General features: G+C 35.4%; 1 protein-coding gene across 4 annotated transcripts in view; it reads right to left on the reverse strand.

Annotated features, from left to right (window-relative positions):
• The window catches only part of ATP2C1 (ATPase secretory pathway Ca2+ transporting 1), a 62,110-nt gene that overhangs the window by 10,558 nt on the left and 32,428 nt on the right, over positions 1–19,124 (reverse strand). For all 4 annotated transcript variants that reach the window (XM_021543345.3, XM_021543346.2, XM_021543347.2 and 1 more), the window contains 16 exons: positions 18,634–18,750; positions 17,012–17,101; positions 14,302–14,337; positions 13,360–13,421; positions 12,908–13,016; positions 11,013–11,168; positions 10,391–10,459; positions 9,603–9,678; positions 9,032–9,098; positions 7,851–7,975; positions 6,549–6,646; positions 4,992–5,087; positions 4,796–4,885; positions 3,971–4,075; positions 2,203–2,359; positions 793–963 (listed from right to left, as the gene is read on the reverse strand). In XM_021543345.3, coding sequence (XP_021399020.1) covers positions 793–963; positions 2,203–2,359; positions 3,971–4,075; positions 4,796–4,885; positions 4,992–5,087; positions 6,549–6,646; positions 7,851–7,975; positions 9,032–9,098; positions 9,603–9,678; positions 10,391–10,459; positions 11,013–11,168; positions 12,908–13,016; positions 13,360–13,421; positions 14,302–14,337; positions 17,012–17,101; positions 18,634–18,750 — 1,624 coding nt within the window. The remainder of the gene's footprint in view (positions 1–792; positions 964–2,202; positions 2,360–3,970; positions 4,076–4,795; positions 4,886–4,991; positions 5,088–6,548; positions 6,647–7,850; positions 7,976–9,031; positions 9,099–9,602; positions 9,679–10,390; positions 10,460–11,012; positions 11,169–12,907; positions 13,017–13,359; positions 13,422–14,301; positions 14,338–17,011; positions 17,102–18,633; positions 18,751–19,124) is intronic.

A 19,124-nucleotide genomic window follows, 5' to 3' on the forward strand; every position in this document is an offset into this window, starting at 1 on the left:
GAGTAAATTAGATGAACTCTTGAGTAACAACAACATGCTACAAAGTCTATCCTAAACCAGATATTTGCTTAGTCTTTTTAGGTCTAAAGGTCTGTAGTTGATTCTGTCAGGTGTCATATAAACAAAAAGAGGAGTTTAGTCCTCTCAAAGAATTTACAGTTCAGAAATAACCCAACAGAAAATCAAAAATAACATGAGGGAGACAAGGGAAAGAAAAAAATCTCTGATAAACTATTCTGAGTTTAGGGGTATACTCTTCTTGTGCACACTCAACTGTTCATCATCTGTTTGTAAAGAATTCTTATTCTGGCTAAAGTGCTTGTTCTTTAATGCATTGTATTGTAAAAAGAAGTTAAGTAGTTTGTTTATATATTTATTAGTAATATTTAAGTTTCAAACTTAGTTATATGGACAAAACTGTACTAGACAGCACTGAAGTGCCATACATTCCATACATTCCTTTTCACTGGCTCTTTTAGTCCATCCCTGCTGTCAGAGACAGGCACCTAAAGCTGAGGGTAGGCAGGGTGGTGGTGGTGATGTAACAGTAAGAACCAGAAACAAGCATATGTAATAAGTAAACAACATGAAAAATACAGTTTCAAGCAGCCAAAGTCACTGGAAAAGGTGCTATTCAAGCTGAAACCAAAGTATCACTTCAGGCTTAGAGTCATGGGTTTTTTGGGTCTTTTTCCCTGCTAATTCCACTGTGCCATACATTAATCCAAAATACAGAACTCAATTAGCTAAGGAGAAAACAAGAAAATTTGAAAGGAAGTGAACTATTCATACCAATGGCAACTGCGGTTTCCTGTGAATCTCCAGTAACCATTTTTATTGCAACTCCTGAGGTGATGAGTGTAGTAACAGCTTCTTTTACACCAGTCCGCGGGGGATCAATTATTCCCACAAGCCCCAAAAAAGTCAGCTGTCCTAACTCAGGACCAGAAGCTAAGGCCAGAACTTTAAGAAAAAAAAATGTTAAGATTTGAAATTAATGTTTACGTCAGCATTTAAAACAACTGCTTCTAACTAACAGGTCAGCATAAAGCAAAGGGCTGGAATTGATATTTTCTTTTTTTTAAAACTTTGGTAGTAGCAATGCTGAGCATTCACAATAGCCTACTTAGGTATACTCTTGTCTTCTAAAGAACTCCTTACCAAACAGCCAAGCTTGAAAGACAACTTTCCTATTTATTCTCATCTGAAAGTGTTTACATTTTGACATTGGGGAAAGAGAACCACATCAAGCTTTGTGATTTCTCTGTGTGTTTCTTTTATGCATGAGGATGAAAGGGAGGATCAGTTAACATATTTATTTTCTGCTTTAGTTTTTTTTTTTACCTTTTGAGAGGCAGATTTCATTAAGTACATGCTGAGTATTTTCTGGAATGTCTTTCCAAGTAGGATTCTTAATTCAAACATATTTAAATGTCACTAGAGTTGTAAGGAAAAAGCAAGTTTGCTCTTTTCAAAACATTATCCTTGATGTTTTTGACAGACAGAACAAATGACTTTTCAAATAAAACAGCAAAAAAATACCACTCCTAGCATATCCTCTCAGCTTCTAATAATTTTCATCTTAGTAATTTCCTCTCTTTAAAAATAAAAAAAATTCTAAAATTAAAGAGCTGTGCATGGACTTCACAGCCTAGAGATGTCTTTACAGAGGCCAAAAAAAGCCAGTCATGTATAATCAACTCCTATCAATCATCTTGTGAAAAACATTTTGTTTTATCTAAAATTCTACACAGCTAGTTAACACAGAAGATAATTCATTCTAATGACATCTCCTGACCTGCAATCAGTTGTGCTAGCCTAACTCATGAAGGTGACAGGAGCCAAAGTAATGGACAAATAAAGAAATTCACATTAAAAAAAAAACCCACAGGCATCTATAATAAGGTATGGAAGCCATTAAGCAGCAATGTACTGTTCAGTTATGGTCACATGCAAGAGATGACAGAAAGCAACAGTGCCCTTTCTCACCCTCTGCAGTTTAATCATGGCATTATACAGACGTAAAAACTAAACACAGTGGCACTTACTGAACAAAAAAAAACCCAACCAACCAAACAAAAAAGATCCCAGTGTTTTGGGTTGCTCTTGCTTGTTGTTGTTGGTTTAGGTCTTTTTTTAAACAACAAAGCAGTGCCATTTAAATGAAATTGATATTTTGAGAGACTTTTGAAAGAGCCTTACCTCTAAGCCCTGCAGAACCCATAGACACCTTCTCTTGCTGGTATTGCTCTCTCTGCTGTTGCACCAGGGGTAGGCTCTGTCCCTTACAGTAATACGATGTACAGTATCTAATGACTTGTTCATAAGCACCTTTCATAAAGCAAACCTCAGGTTTGTCCTAGAAGAAAAAAGAGCTGCTGTGTGCACATGTGTGCATGCATAACTACACATACACAAGAGCACACACACATGGACACGTAAGAATGACGTGTGTACTTTTGTTAACAATCTTAAGAACATAATGCAACTCAAACTTCCACTTCTAAACATAAAAATCCGTTCTTTTGAGTGTCTCTAGACAGCTACACTCAAGAGTAGTAAAGTCAAAAGAGCCAAGCTAATAATCAATATCTCATTTCAGCAGACATCAGACACAGGCACTGCAAGTCACAGTTTATAGAGTAAGAGGCCATGCAAAGGACAGAAATTCAACCTACACAGGACATTAGACCTGAAAGGCCTTAAGCTCCTCATCAGATCAGCTGCACAGGTCATTGAACATCCTTTCCATTCTTGTACAAGGCCTAATAACTCTAATATTTTCCAGACAGCCATCTAGCCTTGATATCATTGGACTGAAAGTCCACCAGCTACCTCAAACACTTAACTCCAATGCTAAATCAACTCATTCCTTCTCCTTTCCCCCTTTCCATTAAGAACTGCTGCCTCAGCTAAATTTCCAATCACTGATCACTCATCTTCTCTCCAGCTGAACTAAAAAGATCTTTAATATACCTATTTTCTTCCTATGAAGTTATTCATATGCACAGCAGTCAAGTTACCTCAATCTTTAATGACAGGATTAAGAGAGCTCCAAGTTTCTAAATCCACTGTATTTTCTTAGTCTTCAAATAATTTATGATCTCTTTCAATCTGTTACCAATTTTCCAACATTTTTTTTAAATTGCTGATTCCAAAACACAGGCACAGTAAGTCTTTATATGGATAAAATCTTATATCAATTTCTGCTAAAAATAGCTAAAAGGAGTCAAACTTTCTTTCCAAAGCAGATTTTAATTACAGTGATACTGGAACACTGTCAGCAAGCCTGGTTTTGATCTGAAGCACTGGAAGATTTTTTTTATAAATCCAATATAAGGTGTGTTGTTGCACATATTGTCTAGAAGGTTCCAGTTATCAGATTGGCAGTGATTATGTCAATACTTGTAGCAAAAACATTTATATGGATCTATATGAAACATGAATGCACATATGTATGTGAAAGTATGAGAAGTCAGAAAAAGAGATTAAAAAGTGGGTTTTATTGATAATCCATGCCACTGTTGACATAAATAAAATTTGTCAACACTGGGGATGTGATGTCTGCATCAAACCAGAAACCTAGTGTTTTCATCAATGCATATTCTTGCTCTTAAATCGTTATGTAACTATGCAGCACTGGAACAGCAGAATATTCGCAGAATTGCTTTGGATGCTTGAGAAGGAAGAAGAAAAAAGGAGAAATAGCTAAGTATACATTCAAGGTCTCAGTTTTGAAAACACTTAAAATAATTTCCCAGGATGTCTTTTATGGAAATTATTTCTTGTGATTCCTTTTCTCTTCTTCAGAGCTTGAAATTAAAGCTGTGTCTATTACCAAGCCATATTTCTAGGACTTTGCACTACTGCCAGCCTTCCAAAAATTCTGAAGTGAAAAATGAAGATATTAAACAAGGTAGCTAACAATCCTACAGAGCCAGTGCTCATGGAAACAGTGATTGAAGTTTACCTGCTGTGTTCTGTGAATGCATTTAACAGCCATCCATTTTTGTTCTGAGCTGAAGGGATATTCAGCCTTCCTTATGTAGTCTTCCTGGACTCCATCTAAACCCATCTGAATAAAACAGAAGTACCACCACAATGTCACAACCTTTTATTTTCAAATAAGTATGAAATTTCATGACTTGTTGAAACACCTTAGTTAGCAAACATAATTTAATTAAACAACAATTTCATCTCCAAAGCTGCCTTTTGAGCACACTGTTCCAATTTAGGTAGACTTCTTGACAAACTAGCACTGGAAACACATTGAAACTTCTTTCAGGCTTCAGTATGAGCCTTGCTACATTTCTCAGTAGCTGTAATGGGCATGTCACAGCATTATGCAAAAAACCAACAACAGCTCCCCTCCCTCCCCAAAAGAAAAAAACCCAAATACTTCAGCACAGTGTCCACAATTCAAAAGCCCTGCACTTTAGAGGCACTATAAATTCTGCAGTCGCCAATATATCAGTTACCAACTTCCCTCTGCTACTGATGTGAAACTGGGAAAGAGGCAGTACAGTCAATATTCAACAGGTGAATCAGTTAGTGGCAGGTAAAAAGACAGTACTAAGTGCAAAAATATGAAAATAGAGATTTTACTTCACTTGTAAATTTTTTTTCTGATCCTTCAGAATGCCCAAGATTTACAAGAAACAAACAAAGGAGATAAGCAGTTGCAATACAAATCTAGGAGATCCAAAAAAGAAGAAAATGAGAAAAACAAAGCCACAACTTATTTCTACGCATTTCCCACCTGCCGTGAATCCAAAAAGCACCATCAAGTACACACCTTCATAGCAAGTGCAATTAAAGCACCTTCTGTTGGCTTCCCCATCAATGTGTTGTTTCTAATCAAGGCATCATTGCACACACAACCAGCCTAAAAAAGAAGGAAAGAGGAGAAAACAGAAGACCAAGTAAATGTCATACAAAGCTCTCATGCTACATCATCAGCTAAAACTCACCTTTCTTTGCCAAGATCTTACCTCTACTATTTTGCTAATGGATGGGTTGTTATAACCATGAATAACTTCACCATCGAGCATCACTTCTCCAAACCTGTTATAACCTACTCCAGTAACCTGCAAGACAAGCAGCCAGAGGCAGCATGCAATGTAGTGTTCACCAGGTTAACTGCTCTCAGCTCTTTATTATAAACTACAGAAGAATTTCAAAAGGCCATTCATAATGCTGCTTTTACTGTGTGCATGACTTCTTCTTACTTAGATTCTAATGCAGCAACACTCTGAATTCAATAAAATATATTAGAGACTAATTTCTTTAAACAGTATCGATTTTATTCCTCAGCATAAATAAATGTAGTCTATATTGTTTCCTTACAGAATTAGGCATGCTTTCTCTTTTCTTCTTTCCTTTGCTTTCTAACTTTTTCCTCCTATTTTTCTTTACTCTGATTAATAATGCATACCCCCTGCAGGGGAATGGAATTATAGAGCAGAGTCCTACTTCCATTGAGTTATTGAGAAAAAAAAAAAAAGAAACCGTTGAATAGCCTTTCAGTTACACCTCAGAAAGGTGTTAAAACCAGTAAAATTGTATTTTTAGTGCATAAAAACCAGGCATCCACTAGGATCCTAAAAAAAATATCTTCATATCTACAGCATTAACAGCTAATATATTTCACAGCCATTTTAAGTTCTCTTTCCATTAGGAAAAAGGAGCTGATTTGACCCAGACGCAACTGTGCTACTAGCAGTATTCATATAGACTTCTAGCAATAAAAAAAACAAGTATCAGGATATATAAGAAAATATAGGCAAATAACAGGAAACAATGTGAAAAAATGCCAGTATTTTTTCTTGCAGAATAAAATGGCAAGACGGTCTATTAACTCTACTGTGGAAACAAAACTTTGATCAAGGAGTTTGAGAATTTAAGAACTTGATTAAACCATTCCTATGAACCCATGTGCAGTTCCACACCTCACTGCTTTTCTTTTCCTGCTGCTTTTGCTTCTCTTTTGTGGATTTACATCATCGGTCTTTCCAGCAACTCCCGAATCTCAACAACCACTGTTTCATGTCCTGCTCCTACATGCAAGTCCACCCATTATAAAAAAGCAAGAACTACAGTGCATATTCAGTATGAATACTTCACACAATAAATTGTCTTTTAGACAAAAAGTTGGATATCTCCACTTTAAATGTTTGGAACATGTAAATTTTAGGAGGTTTTTTTTGTACCTGAAACAGCAAAATAATCTCAACTTTCAGTACTGAAGAAAAACACAATTTTTCAACTTGTCTGTGTATCTTAGCATCTGTTTCTTATTGTGTGTGACCTACAGTCACCAAATGTTTTAAGAACTTAACATATATTAAAAAACACTTCTGTAACCAGAGAAGGCTTGGATAGCACAGTTCAAAGGCTGCATACTAAATGAACTGAGGGACAGGACTTTAGTGCAATAAATTTATGCTTTATTAAGTGATGCCTTACCTGTAGTATAGTTCAGCATGTTTCAGCTGATACACACAACAAAAAAAAAAGGCAAATTCAAGTCTAAGGGTCACACCACATACCTCAGCATGCTGCCCATCAGAGGTAAAAATATGGGTAACAGTCATTTCATTCTTTGTCAGAGTTCCAGTTTTATCTGAACAAATGACATTGCAACAACCTGAAATAACAAATTAACATTTTAAGACAATCCTTGTTTAGACCAATCTGAGTTACTAACAAAGAGAAAAGCATGCAAGCTGAGCAAATTTCTAGAAATACTGCAAGTGTCTGTGAATAAAAACAATTGAGAGAAAGTTTTTAACTGCACAAGGTTCTCTGAGAGTTTGTCCAATAAATAAAAAACCCTCCAAACAAATTTAAATCCCAAATTCACAATTTATACAAAATGTGTCCACTCAGTACCTTTCCTTCATTTTATTCTGCTGTACCTCAAGCTACATTACTGAAATCTCAATTGTGATTCCTGGTAAGGAGAAAAACTAAGAACCTGCTTTACAGAAGTCATTCTCCTTTATTAAAAAGTACAACATGTATTTAACACTAGACACAATATTTGTGTCACACAAATGTCACACTAGTAAGTCACAAGTGCGACTTACTAATAAACGTGCAAATTTTAATAAGCTTGAAGAGATTACAAAGATGTGAGATTTGTATATGTCTTTTTAACTCTGAAATGGAGATTCTGAGACACTTGCACCATCTTGACATTTCTGGACATAACAGCAGGAGCTGTACAAGCAACAAAAAGCCTTGCAACACTAATAAAACTCTGCTAGAGGCACTGGAAAAAATTTCCCAATCTTCAAATTGCAAAAAGGAATTCAGATGCAGCAGAATAATTTAACTTAGTATTTTTCTTCCTTTTCCAAGTTCCGTGCTTTACACATACAGAAGTTCTGCATACAGAACTTCTTTAAATGTTCAAGATTTTAAATGATTTTGCAGTCTAATAAGAGCAGCATAACATCCTGAAGATGCATTATGATTACAAAGCTTTTTTTAATATTCAAATATGGGTTTTTCAACTTTCAATATCACTTCTAAATTTACACCAAAAGGTTTTAATTTAAAATATTTTACAAGTCTTACTTAACAAGAACATCTTACAGCAAACAATCAGTTTAGTGCATTGCTAGCATGCATGCTATTAACTGGCAGATTTTTTATTCCTTCAAGAAAAGTAGTTAGAAGGCTCAGAGAAACATCTCCCTGAATTGTTCCAGTGTAACACACATTCAATTCAGAAATATTTTAAAGATGCCAACACACTGCTAGCAAACTAATGTTTTCCTTGTTAGTCATCAATATTTCCTAACATTTACATCAAAAACACAATCTCAAAGTTAGTCTAGTCATACCTAAAGTTTCAACAATAGGCAGCTTTTTTACAATAGCCCGTTTCTTCACCATTCTCATCACACCAAGGGCCAGTGTCACCGTTACCACAATTGGGAGTCCTTCAGGGATTGCAGCTACAGCCAAGCTGTAATGAAAGTAAATACACAGATCTGTTTTCGAATGTCATAAAGGAAAACACGGTAATGATGAATTTAAAATTCAGAACATTGTTTCTGTAGCTGACTGGTCACTGAGATTAAAACAGAAAGGAAGGAGCTGTCATGTGATTCTAGTTGTATAGCAATCATTATAAGAAACCTGCTGAAGACAGCAACAAATGAAATCAATTAGATCATTTCTACTCCTTATTTATGCTAAAGTATGAAGAAATGTAGGGGAGAGGGAGAAATGAATTGTACATCTGTTTTGCCTACACAAAACACTAATTAGGGCTGCACAAAGCAGCCCAGATTGTGAAGAATAAGTGTAGTCAGCACTAAACAGAACTGGGAAATGGCACCACTGATCCACAATTGCTACTGCCAGATCATGATGCGGCAGCAAATTAAGTGAGGAGATGGCCTTGAAGGTCATTTAAAACCAAACAAATAAAAATCTTGATGACAGTGTAAATGCTCAAAGATGCAGTTCCTGGGTTTCTTTTCTCCCCTCCACAAATGCCTAATTCTTCAGAGTCTGATCATGTCACTTAAAGAAACCCTTCTGCCTTATGCACAACCCATGTAATCAGCAACCCAACAACTTTTCTAGGAGTACAGTTAAACCATCTAAATTCAGTGCTGTTCTCAGCAAACACACTGGGATTAAGTTTGCATAATATAGTAGAAGTTGAGTTATTGAACTACATGACAAAGCTTGCAATAACTTTGCCATATGCCTTGTAAAATTAGAGCTACTTTATTTACTCAGCAGCAAAAATTCAAACTGTACAACTCTATTGCCTGTTTTCAGATGCTCCACAAGACACTCGGCAATCACCATAGGAATGCAAAGTTTAAGAGACTGACAAAAACACACTGCATCATTAAAAATATGTATGAATTTGCTTTTCTATTTTCATTTTGAATTACTTACATTAAGTTAAGAGCAGTGTATGCAAGCATATTTATAAAATAGAACACTAGCTTTCAAACACTTGCTGTAACGCATGATCTACATTATTTCAAAACATAAATCTTACCTCACACCAATTGTGAACATATCAAGGATATGCTTTCCTTGCAACCAGCCAACTAACATAATAACTCCTATAAAGAAAACAGTCAAGGGGATAAATGTAAAACCAGCATGTACTTTGGCCGCATGGGGACAAGAAAAAATTCAAATAACCAGAACAAAGCTTACTATTGCGCTACCTATAAAAAAATTATTATTTATTTCACTGCCATGATTCCATTAGTATGGCAAAGATGAAGAAAGTATCAGCCAGTCAAGTTGCCCAATCATATCTTTAAGTGAGGTACTCACTTAAGCACACCTTGAATCAGAATCCAAGACACACTGCAATTTAAAAGGAAATACCTGGAGTACAAAAAGTCCGTAAAGTACATTTGCAGAAAGAAGCAAGTAAACACCCTTATGAATAGAGTTACGTCATATTATAATTTTCAGATGACTAGTGACATAATCTCAAAGTGACCAATGAAATCAGGAGCCAGAAGATTTTTAGAGATTTAGTCTTCCATTTCCCAGGCCTCAACACTAGTTTCCGTTAGATAATTTTTCCAATTATTTTACATAAATTATCTTACCTATTATGCCAAAGGAATACAAGGAAAGCTGCTTTCCCAAGAGATCCATGCTTTTCTGCAGAGGTGTCTTTGGAGCCTTGATGAATGGCAAACAAGCGGCAGTTAACAAATTAACTACACCACATTTTACTTCACAGATACAAAATTCAAGACAAATCAGTGAATAAGATGCAGTTACACCCTATGTTTCCATGCATCTACTTCAGGAAAACAGACTGTTCTTTCCCAGAATTCAATAAGATTCAAAAATACTTCAATGAAATCAAATATTTATTAGAAATATTGTTCTAGGGCTTTGTGATATCTGCAACAAATCTAATCTAAAAGGTCTTCTAAAAAATTTCATTAAAAAAACAACACATCATGCCAACTACAAGCTACTGTACTTCCTCCAAGACCAAATAAGTTCTTGGTAGCAAGAATAAAACTGATTTTCAAAATACAGGCATTAGAGCCCTGAAAGGCCAGTTATAAATCAGAAGGAATGTTTTTAATCATCTACAGAAAATTCAATTTTAGCCAAAAAAAAAAAAAATTATGTAAATATTTAGAGAGGTGCAGAGTATTATTTTCACAGTTAGTATCTTCAGGTCAGCTACAGATATTTTGCTGCACTGCATTCAATTACTACTTTCATGTCCAAGAGCTAAGAGATTTGCTTCACTAGAGGAAAGAGAAATACTAAAAGCAATGCATGTTTAACTAAGTTCCTATGGAATAAATTCAAAGTTTATGAATTAAATACACACTTTCAAACTATGTCTTTGCTTCTAAATATCTTCCCTTACCTCTTCTGCTTGCATCATTTTGAAAACCTCCCCAAATTCAGAGTTTTCTCCTGTTCCAATAACTATCCCCTAAAAAACCAAAAAGCAACAAAGATAAAGCCAAGTCAAATCTGAAGTTTTAATGTTAGTTGTTGTTATTGACAGATTTTACTCCAATCATGGGCAAATGCCATTTAGCCCAATAAAAAACTTTAACTTGGTTCATAGAATTAGTTCATGTCACAAGAAGAGAATTTTTCTTAGAAAACCTTTTGTCTTAGTGAAACAAATTGCTTTTCTGTGCACTGCTGAAGTACTTACAAACTACCAGTAGCAAAACTCAAACTGGTAACACCTAACACCAGCCAGAACCGTATTTTCTGTTGCACATTTTCAAACACGTGAGTGTAGCTCTAGAAGTAAAACACCATAACCTAGACAGAGCAGTTTCACATCATCTGCTTCCTATGAATTTGAGCTCTCATGGCCATAGTTTTTTACTAAAGTAGCGTATGAAAAAGCAGCAGTGAGAAAAGCTCTGAAAGTATCACATTAATCACCGTGAGATAAACTTAAAAAATAAGAACTGCCTTCAAATAGTTAAAACATGGAACATACTCTTCTCTCTCAATAACGATTTTACCTTTGCTTTTCCACATCTGACCAATGTCCCCATGAAAGCAATATTGCTCCTAGAAGTGAGGTCTCCATTAGTCGCTGCTGGCTGAGGAGCTGTAGATTTAGAGCAAGGAGCTGTCTCACCTGTGAGACTGGATTCATCAATAGAAAGGTCCACAGACTTTGAAAACAAAATAGGTAAAAAAACCAGGACAATATTTTGTAAGTATTTGAAAGTGTAAGGGTAAGTTTCACAATTTTTACCATTAAAATATAACCAATTTATTAATATTATAAGGCATGTCAATATTTTAAGGATCTACAGAGCAACAAGCACTCCTAGAGCTGTCAAAGATGGAAGATGAGGATGCCACTTTGCTACTGTTCAAATTTAGCCACGAGCTCTGAAATATTTATCACCATTACCAAAATGAATTGTATTTCAAGTCTACACTGTTATAGGTATGTTAGTTTTTGATTCAATATGCTGGCTTTAGACAAGATGATCAGAAAACTTGATGGACCACCCATTAACATACAGAAAACCTAGGCCAGAAAAGATCTGGAAATTCATTTTAAAAATTAAAAGCATCCCCAAAAAATGGGACCAGTGTGGAAAGGTTTTCACTTGTACAAATCCCTTCCCAAAGCAAGAGTGCCTAGTTATCACTTCTACTGTTTTCTAGGACAGCATCAATGAAAATATGCAGAACCAATCTAGTTCTTTCTCTGCAAATATGATCTCCATATAATTTCTTCTACAACCCACCATCCTGTAGCAATGCCCAGCAGACACCATAGGAAAATAAGATGATGTGCTCTTATTTTCAAATGATGTGCAAGAGCAGTTTACGATGGAAAAAATTCTCATCTAGTGAAGGGCTGCAAACAGCTGAGAAACTTCTTATTCCATTTCTGCTTTGCTTTGCAAGAGGCCTGAGCGTGCTGCTACCATAGCACGGTATCAGATATAAGCAGGAAAGTAGGTGCTGCTGCAACAGCAGTTTCATAACAATGCAGGGACTGCACAATTGCCAAAGGAAGCAGAGTGCTTGTAGTCATAAAAATTAAACCCACTCAAGTACCAACTACACCACAGAAGCTAACAACACAATCCAAATAAATTTGTCAAGAAACTAGTCAGTTTAGAATTTGTCTATGAAATAAACACTGATTAATTAACTATCAACTGTGGATAACCTGGACATACAGATTTTTATATCCAGGAACTACTTTAACAGGATAGATAGCCCAGATACTGAGCAAACTGAAGATGCCCAATCTGATAGAAAAGTAACATTATTCAAGTAAAACCACCAAAATATGATAGGTGAATATATCTATGTTCCACTTCATTTTTAGAGACTGTTCAAGTATACAGATATTGCTATAGCGCAATTGCTTCAACTCAAGCACTTCCAGCAGTGCTAATACCACAAATTAAGTATTTAGTAAACTAGAAGATATAAGAACACACACTGATGAAAAAGTGTCAGAGAGAAAAGATTGCACCAGCACAATTTCATAAGTTTTTCTGATATTCCACTATTGGAGAACAGTGGAACTTATGCCTTAAAATTTAATGCAAATAAAGAGTGAAAACCACCTTCAACCAGATGCCAAAATATCTTGGCATTCAGACTGAAAACAATGTTTTTACAACATATTTAACATTGAGGGGAAAAAAAATAGCATTTGAAAGAATACATTATTCATAAAATTCTTTCTCCTGTCCTACAGTAAGAAACTACAATTGGTTAAGAATGTATGTGACATTTGGAAAGCAATTATTTCAAATTTTCTATCAAGATGGTGGTGAACTCAAACAAGAACACTGCTCTTCAGTACTCAGTGGCTATTTTCCCTTCCCCTCTGTCCCACAGAAAGTTACTAAATATTAAATCAAATTTAGGGCTATACCTCAAATAATCGTAGATCAGCTGGGACTCTGTCTCCCACTGAGAGGCAGACTGTATCACCTGGCACTAAATCTCTTGCAAGTGTGTGTTCCACCCGACCTTCTCGCACACTGTAGGCACAAAGAGCAGCAAGAGTGACTTCTCTGGCATTTTGGCTGAGAAAAGCATTCACACCATTGCAATGCTACATATTTCAGCAAAATATTTCTAACTTGCTGCTTGTTTCTGAGAGCTTACATATCAGTAACATCAGTGGAAGGGTTCAGACACACAACCATACAGTATAGTTTTTTAGACTCATAAATCAATCTTTAAAATGAGCAAAGGCAAGTGTTTTAGGTCAGCATAAACTTGATACAAAGGAACTAAGTTCAGTAAAATCTTTCCCATTTATTAATTTCAGATTAAATATCTTATGATTTACTTTAGGACTCAAAGGACAAAACTACATACCAATGGCATTCTGGAGGCACTAGTTTACTAAGCTCTTCAAGAGATTTTTCTGATCTGTACTCCTGCAGAGAAATTTTTTTAAAATAAAAAAGATTGTAGTTTTAAACAGGGAAAACTTGCACAACATAAAATACAGCTACGAAAATTTATTTCATTAATAAAGTTGTACTAAGTAATATTCCAAACAGACAAGAAATTACTTTCAACAGTTCTATATCAGAAAAGTTAAAAAATAAATATATTCCAAACACTGAAAAATTTACATATTTGTGTACATGCATTTCTTCTGACAAAACAGCAGAGGTCCTTTGCATTTTCTTTCAATATTTCAGGTCTTTGTAATACTTACTAGAATGCTTCTAAACCCAAGGATCAGACACATTATTGAATGCTACAGTTTAACAAATGAGTACCAAAAATACTGTGTTCATGTTCTTAGCTCCCCAGAGAACCAAGGTAACACAGCTCAACTCGATAAACAGGTTACAAAATTAGGATAATTAAAGATATAAAGCACAAACACACAAAGCAATTCTGGTTTAGGCACACCCTGGCTAAAGCTGCACACTTAGAGAATGAAAACTTTTTTCATGACTTCGGAAATGAAGACAATCTTTGTTTCCATTTCTGCACAAAATTAAAGCAAGAGCTACATTTTCACAATCTTTTCTATGAAGTTAGATGTTTACATACTTCTACACTGTTTATTACAAGGATTTCCTTACAAGTACTCTTATTGCCGAGTATAATGCCGATAGAGGTGCATAAATGTCAACATGGTTAAAGCAGGACAAATTGTGCACTTTAGAAAAGGCAAAGACTGGGATGAAAGCACATTACTCAACCATTCACAGCACAATGCACCAAGACAACTGCTTCAGTCTTTTTAATAAAGCAATTTCCATAGAAGCAATGATCTTATTTGGATGACATCTGTCTTACCTGAACGAAGGCAACTGTAACAACAATGACTATTGCCTGCAAGAGAACAGAAGTGGGTGAGATAAAAGCTTTCCAAATGACCATGAAAGTAAGCAATCATATTAGATTTTGTTCAGTTACAGTTGTTACTACATACTAACACGATGATTTGGAAAGAAACTAATTTTCTCATGCTCAAAATCACTCTGTATCTCTCAGCTCTGTCATAAAAGCAAAGTCATTATCTATTTGCACCTCCTTCAGTCATGTCCAAGAATGCAACAACCTGATTTTACTAAAAGTAAGATTAATAACTCAATAGCAAACTTGAAAAACTGCCTCTGCTTCCTGTTTCTAAACAGTGAATAAGAGACAGCAACAGAAAGAGACCCATGACACAAACAGAAAAACTGACTGGTGTTTTCTGTGACCAGAACAAAAGTGTGTTAACTACTACAGGGCATCACAGACATGTTTTCATTCACATACCAAGAAAACAGAAAGACTAGATAAAAGGCAGCAAGCTGAAGAACCAGTCTGGAGCCATAAAACATCCTAGCAAGAACAAGAGGAGAATGAGCCTCAGAAACACTGCCCAAGGCACCCACAGAGTGAAACAGGACACTGGGCACAACCCAAACAGACAGGGTGTCAGAGATCCCAAACAAAAAAGGTAAAAAAATGTTGTTCATTAGGAAGAATCCAAGATAAGTACTAAGGCCTCAAGTGCAGCCGTCAAAATCCCCTCCATCACATACAATTCTGGTTGCAAGACTTCAAAATAAACATTACAGGGCTTCTAAACATATAATGAAATTGAGCAAATGAAATAAATCTATTCCAGGAAACAAAGATCAGAGCTTGCTGTAAAGCAAGTCTCATCTTCTCCTTCAATACACTCTCATATTGCTACATTAACTGAATTTGTTACTCAAGCTGAGCTGTTACACTGATTTTTCCAGAACCATAACACATCAACCATTAATTAAGCCTTTCAAGTACACACAGCAACTACTAAAAATAACCAAGATGTAACCATTTTGCGAGTGAAAAACTCTCTTGAATGCTTCAATAAATCCTTAGTTGTGATAGTAACACTAGCCTCACCAACTCAATATGAGGAAATAACTATATATATTTCATCTTTCCATGGAATATTTCCACCACAGCTGCATGGTTTTTGGAGGCCATACTATACTCCATAGACCACTACCTGAAACAGCTTTGCATTCCCAGCCTCACATCAGTCTCTCAGCTTGTGTCTGTGGGGAATTGCATTAAGAAGCCAAATGCAAAGTATTTAATGATTTTATTTTCCTTTTAATCTTCATCAGTTCCCAGTCCAGATCAAGAAGTTTTACATTTGTACCAGCAGAGCTAAAAGGATGGCAGAAGCAGCTCAAAACAGGAATTCCACCAAGAGTAAATTATGTCAGTGATCGTTAGTAGCAAATGAATTTTGTTGCCAAGGCTCTGAACACAATACATAGTCATAGAAAAATTGCACTATCATCTGAAAATGAAATAAAATAAATATTGACTTGGTGATAAAGTGGGCATTATTGATAATAACAAGACAAAATGGTACAAGTTAGTCAGAAGTTAGACAAAACCCACAGTTGATAACTTTAACTCAATCGCACTTTTTCTCCGTATTTTAAGGTATTTCTACCAATGTTCACAAGGCTATCAAAAGATTTCTTCCCAGGCTGTAACAAAGAATGCAGAAATTACTGCTCTCTTACACCAGCTGCCTTGGTTTTTTTCTCATTGCCTTGCCCAAGAGAGTTAAGAAATAGAATTAAAGGCACTAACCAAGGGGAAAAAACATGAAATAAGTCAACTTCCAGCCACAATAATGAAATATATTTCATAATACAACAATTTACATACATCCAACTTAGGAACACAACAAACTATTCCAGACTAACACTTCACTCAAATTCAAAATGGCAAATTTTATCTTTAAGAGGACACACAGGTTGTCTTTCAAAGGCAACTATTCTTTATAAAAAAAGAAAGGGGTTATGATCAAACCTCCAGTTACCCTGAGTTATGTACAAGAGTAAAGTCAACACAGAAAGTGCAGCGGTAAGACAAAACATGAAAAAAACCCAGCTAGAATGTGCCTCTAGTCATACAGAAATCAGGATTTTCAGTCTCCACCTATGACCCCTAAAAGGTCAAAGGGATTACAGTTTTCTTCTCTGTGCCAATTGCAGTGACAATTACGAGTACTATATTTGGCTCACTAGTTCAGCACCCTATTTAACTGCAACTTTCTAGAAAAATTTATTATTTCAGCTTCAATCTTTCTTCTGTGATTTCTAGACAGTTCAGGTTTTACTTCATGTTTTAAAAGATTATGTCTTTCAAGTAAATTCAAAGAAGGTTTTTGTTGGCTTCAATTTAAAATTAAATCATAATTTTAGATTAAAATTTCATTGAATACACAGAAAATTGCTTCTCTGAACAAATGCCTAAAGACAGGAAATAGAAAATAAGCAAGAAGCAGCTACAAGTTATTCATGGATGTATTTCTGCTCTCAAAGAAAAGGAAAAAAATGAAATCCAGTCATGAACTGAACGGATTTAATGATAACACACAAATCCAACTTAGTAACTGCATTCAAATGATCCCACCCCACACTGGCATTCCCACTATGGTGAACACACATGTGGTCACACATTCCCAAGTACTCCCAAACAAGACAGAATTTTAGTTGCTTACCACAGTAATACTGACAGCATCATCAAACTGATGCATTACAACACTGATGACTGCAGATGCCAGGAGAAGCATAATAAGGGGGTTTTTAAACTGAAATGAAACAGAAGAGTAATTCAGCCACATTGACAGAAAGGCTATTTTACCTACCCCCTCAGAGCATACCAGATCTATTTTTGAAACATATTATTCTATTATTAAAATATTTATAACCTAGCAGCTCAAAGAAAAGCTAACTCTACAGTTCAGATTCTTACTTGGGGCGTTTTAAATATCAAAGACCTTGAATAGACTGTATTCAATATGTAACAGGAAGAAAATGCTTTTTACATTTCTTGATTCACATTTTCTGCAGAAAGAATAATCTCCTATAACTGTTTATACTGTATTTAAACAACAAAAAGAAGTCTGAAATATAATCAAAATGTCTTTGAGGTAAAAGAATGATCCTGTTCCAGCAAATGATCACTAAGGTAGAAATAAAATATATTTTTTAACTTTCAATTCATGATTTCTTCTTTGACAAAAGTTTCCCATTTAGATCATATGATTTCCACAGTTTTTTAAGGCTAAAGCAATAAAGCATCTTGCTTCTATGACAGCTGGTTGCTAAAGTACTGATTTTTCAGAGAAACACTATAAAAAATGAACATTCCTAAAATTCAGTTGAAGAACATTCCAAAAGCAGATCTGATAAGCACACTCAAAGCAAGTATGAATCTTAATAAATCCCATCTGAAATAGTCCTGGGCAATATGCCTTAGAAGTGTTCTGCTGCATCTGAGTAATTGACCCTACACACTTGAAAATAAAGCATTAATGCCAGTGCACAGCCAGGATGGGATGTGTTCCCACCACTACCATCATCAAAGCACTAAATGTCTTTTTAATCTCTCCCAAGGAAGACACAGTCAAACCACAGAGTGCAGCTTCAGGGTTGCACTGTTGCACAGCCACGGTGCAGCAAACACTGCCCAAAATGTTTAACATTACAAATTCATTAGAAGAATCATCTGTGTAAATATCTTGTATAGCTGTGGGGTGGGACGGGTAAGCAGGAGAAAGTAGTGACACTTTCACATCAGATATGTGTATATGTATTTGAGATATATCACACTGGTAAGAAACATATTCACACTTGACTCTTGCCAGTTCTGCTGAACACCAGAATCAAGGCTGGTCCCACCTCCACCCTCAGATCAAAGGCAGCAATTTTGCTTTTTGAAATTTCCTATCAAGTTATTCATATTTCACATTCCATTTAAATATTTACCAATGGTCATATGCATTGTTCTCTGATCTCAGGACCACATTTGACTACAGGGAAGTTTCTTTTACTTTTCTAGCCCTCAAGCTAGTTATGAATGGCACCTTTTGGATAGCTATGAACATATATTTAAGAACAGATCACAATCACAACACTATGATGCTTATAGATACATGCCTAAGTAAAAGCTTTTTCAATAGATAAACTAGATATAAATTTTACAAGCTGTAGTTTCCCACTCAATTAGATTTTTCCCACTTTTATCAAAATATGTTAATGTATACAAAAGCTAAGCAAAACAAAATAAAGAGCAAAACTATTGAAAAGTATTAAAAGCAAAAAGGACATAAATCTTTACCTGGGATATATATTTTTTCCACAGTGGTTCATCTTCACTAATATCAAATTCATTCCATCCATGGAATGCCCGTCTATGACAAACTTCACAGTTTTTTAAGCCATTCTGAAGATTAGCCTGTTAAAATATGCAAAGAATGAAACAGTAATTACACTGAGAAGCTAGGGTAAAATTGCACACCCAAATACACAGCCTTTGATTATATGAATTTGGGCAACATCAGAAAGACAAGCTTGGTACTACTGTTTGTATGACAATAAAAGCTAACTATTATTTTAAAACTCTGGCAGTATTTAAGGAATTGAATCAAAAATTCACAGAAGAACTATGGAAGCAGATGTAGCTTCATATTTGTAAATGACTGATGATCTTCCCTGCAAAAAACTCTACAACAAATCAAACTGTGGCATCCTTCAGACTCTCGAGGGTTACATCAGGAGTTCAGTGACTCAGCCAAATGACTGCAATAGCTTCAAATCCCGAGTTGTCAG

The sequence above is a fragment of the Lonchura striata genome, chromosome 1 (assembly GCF_046129695.1).
Source record: "Lonchura striata isolate bLonStr1 chromosome 1, bLonStr1.mat, whole genome shotgun sequence".
Lineage (NCBI taxonomy): Eukaryota > Metazoa > Chordata > Aves > Passeriformes > Estrildidae > Lonchura > Lonchura striata.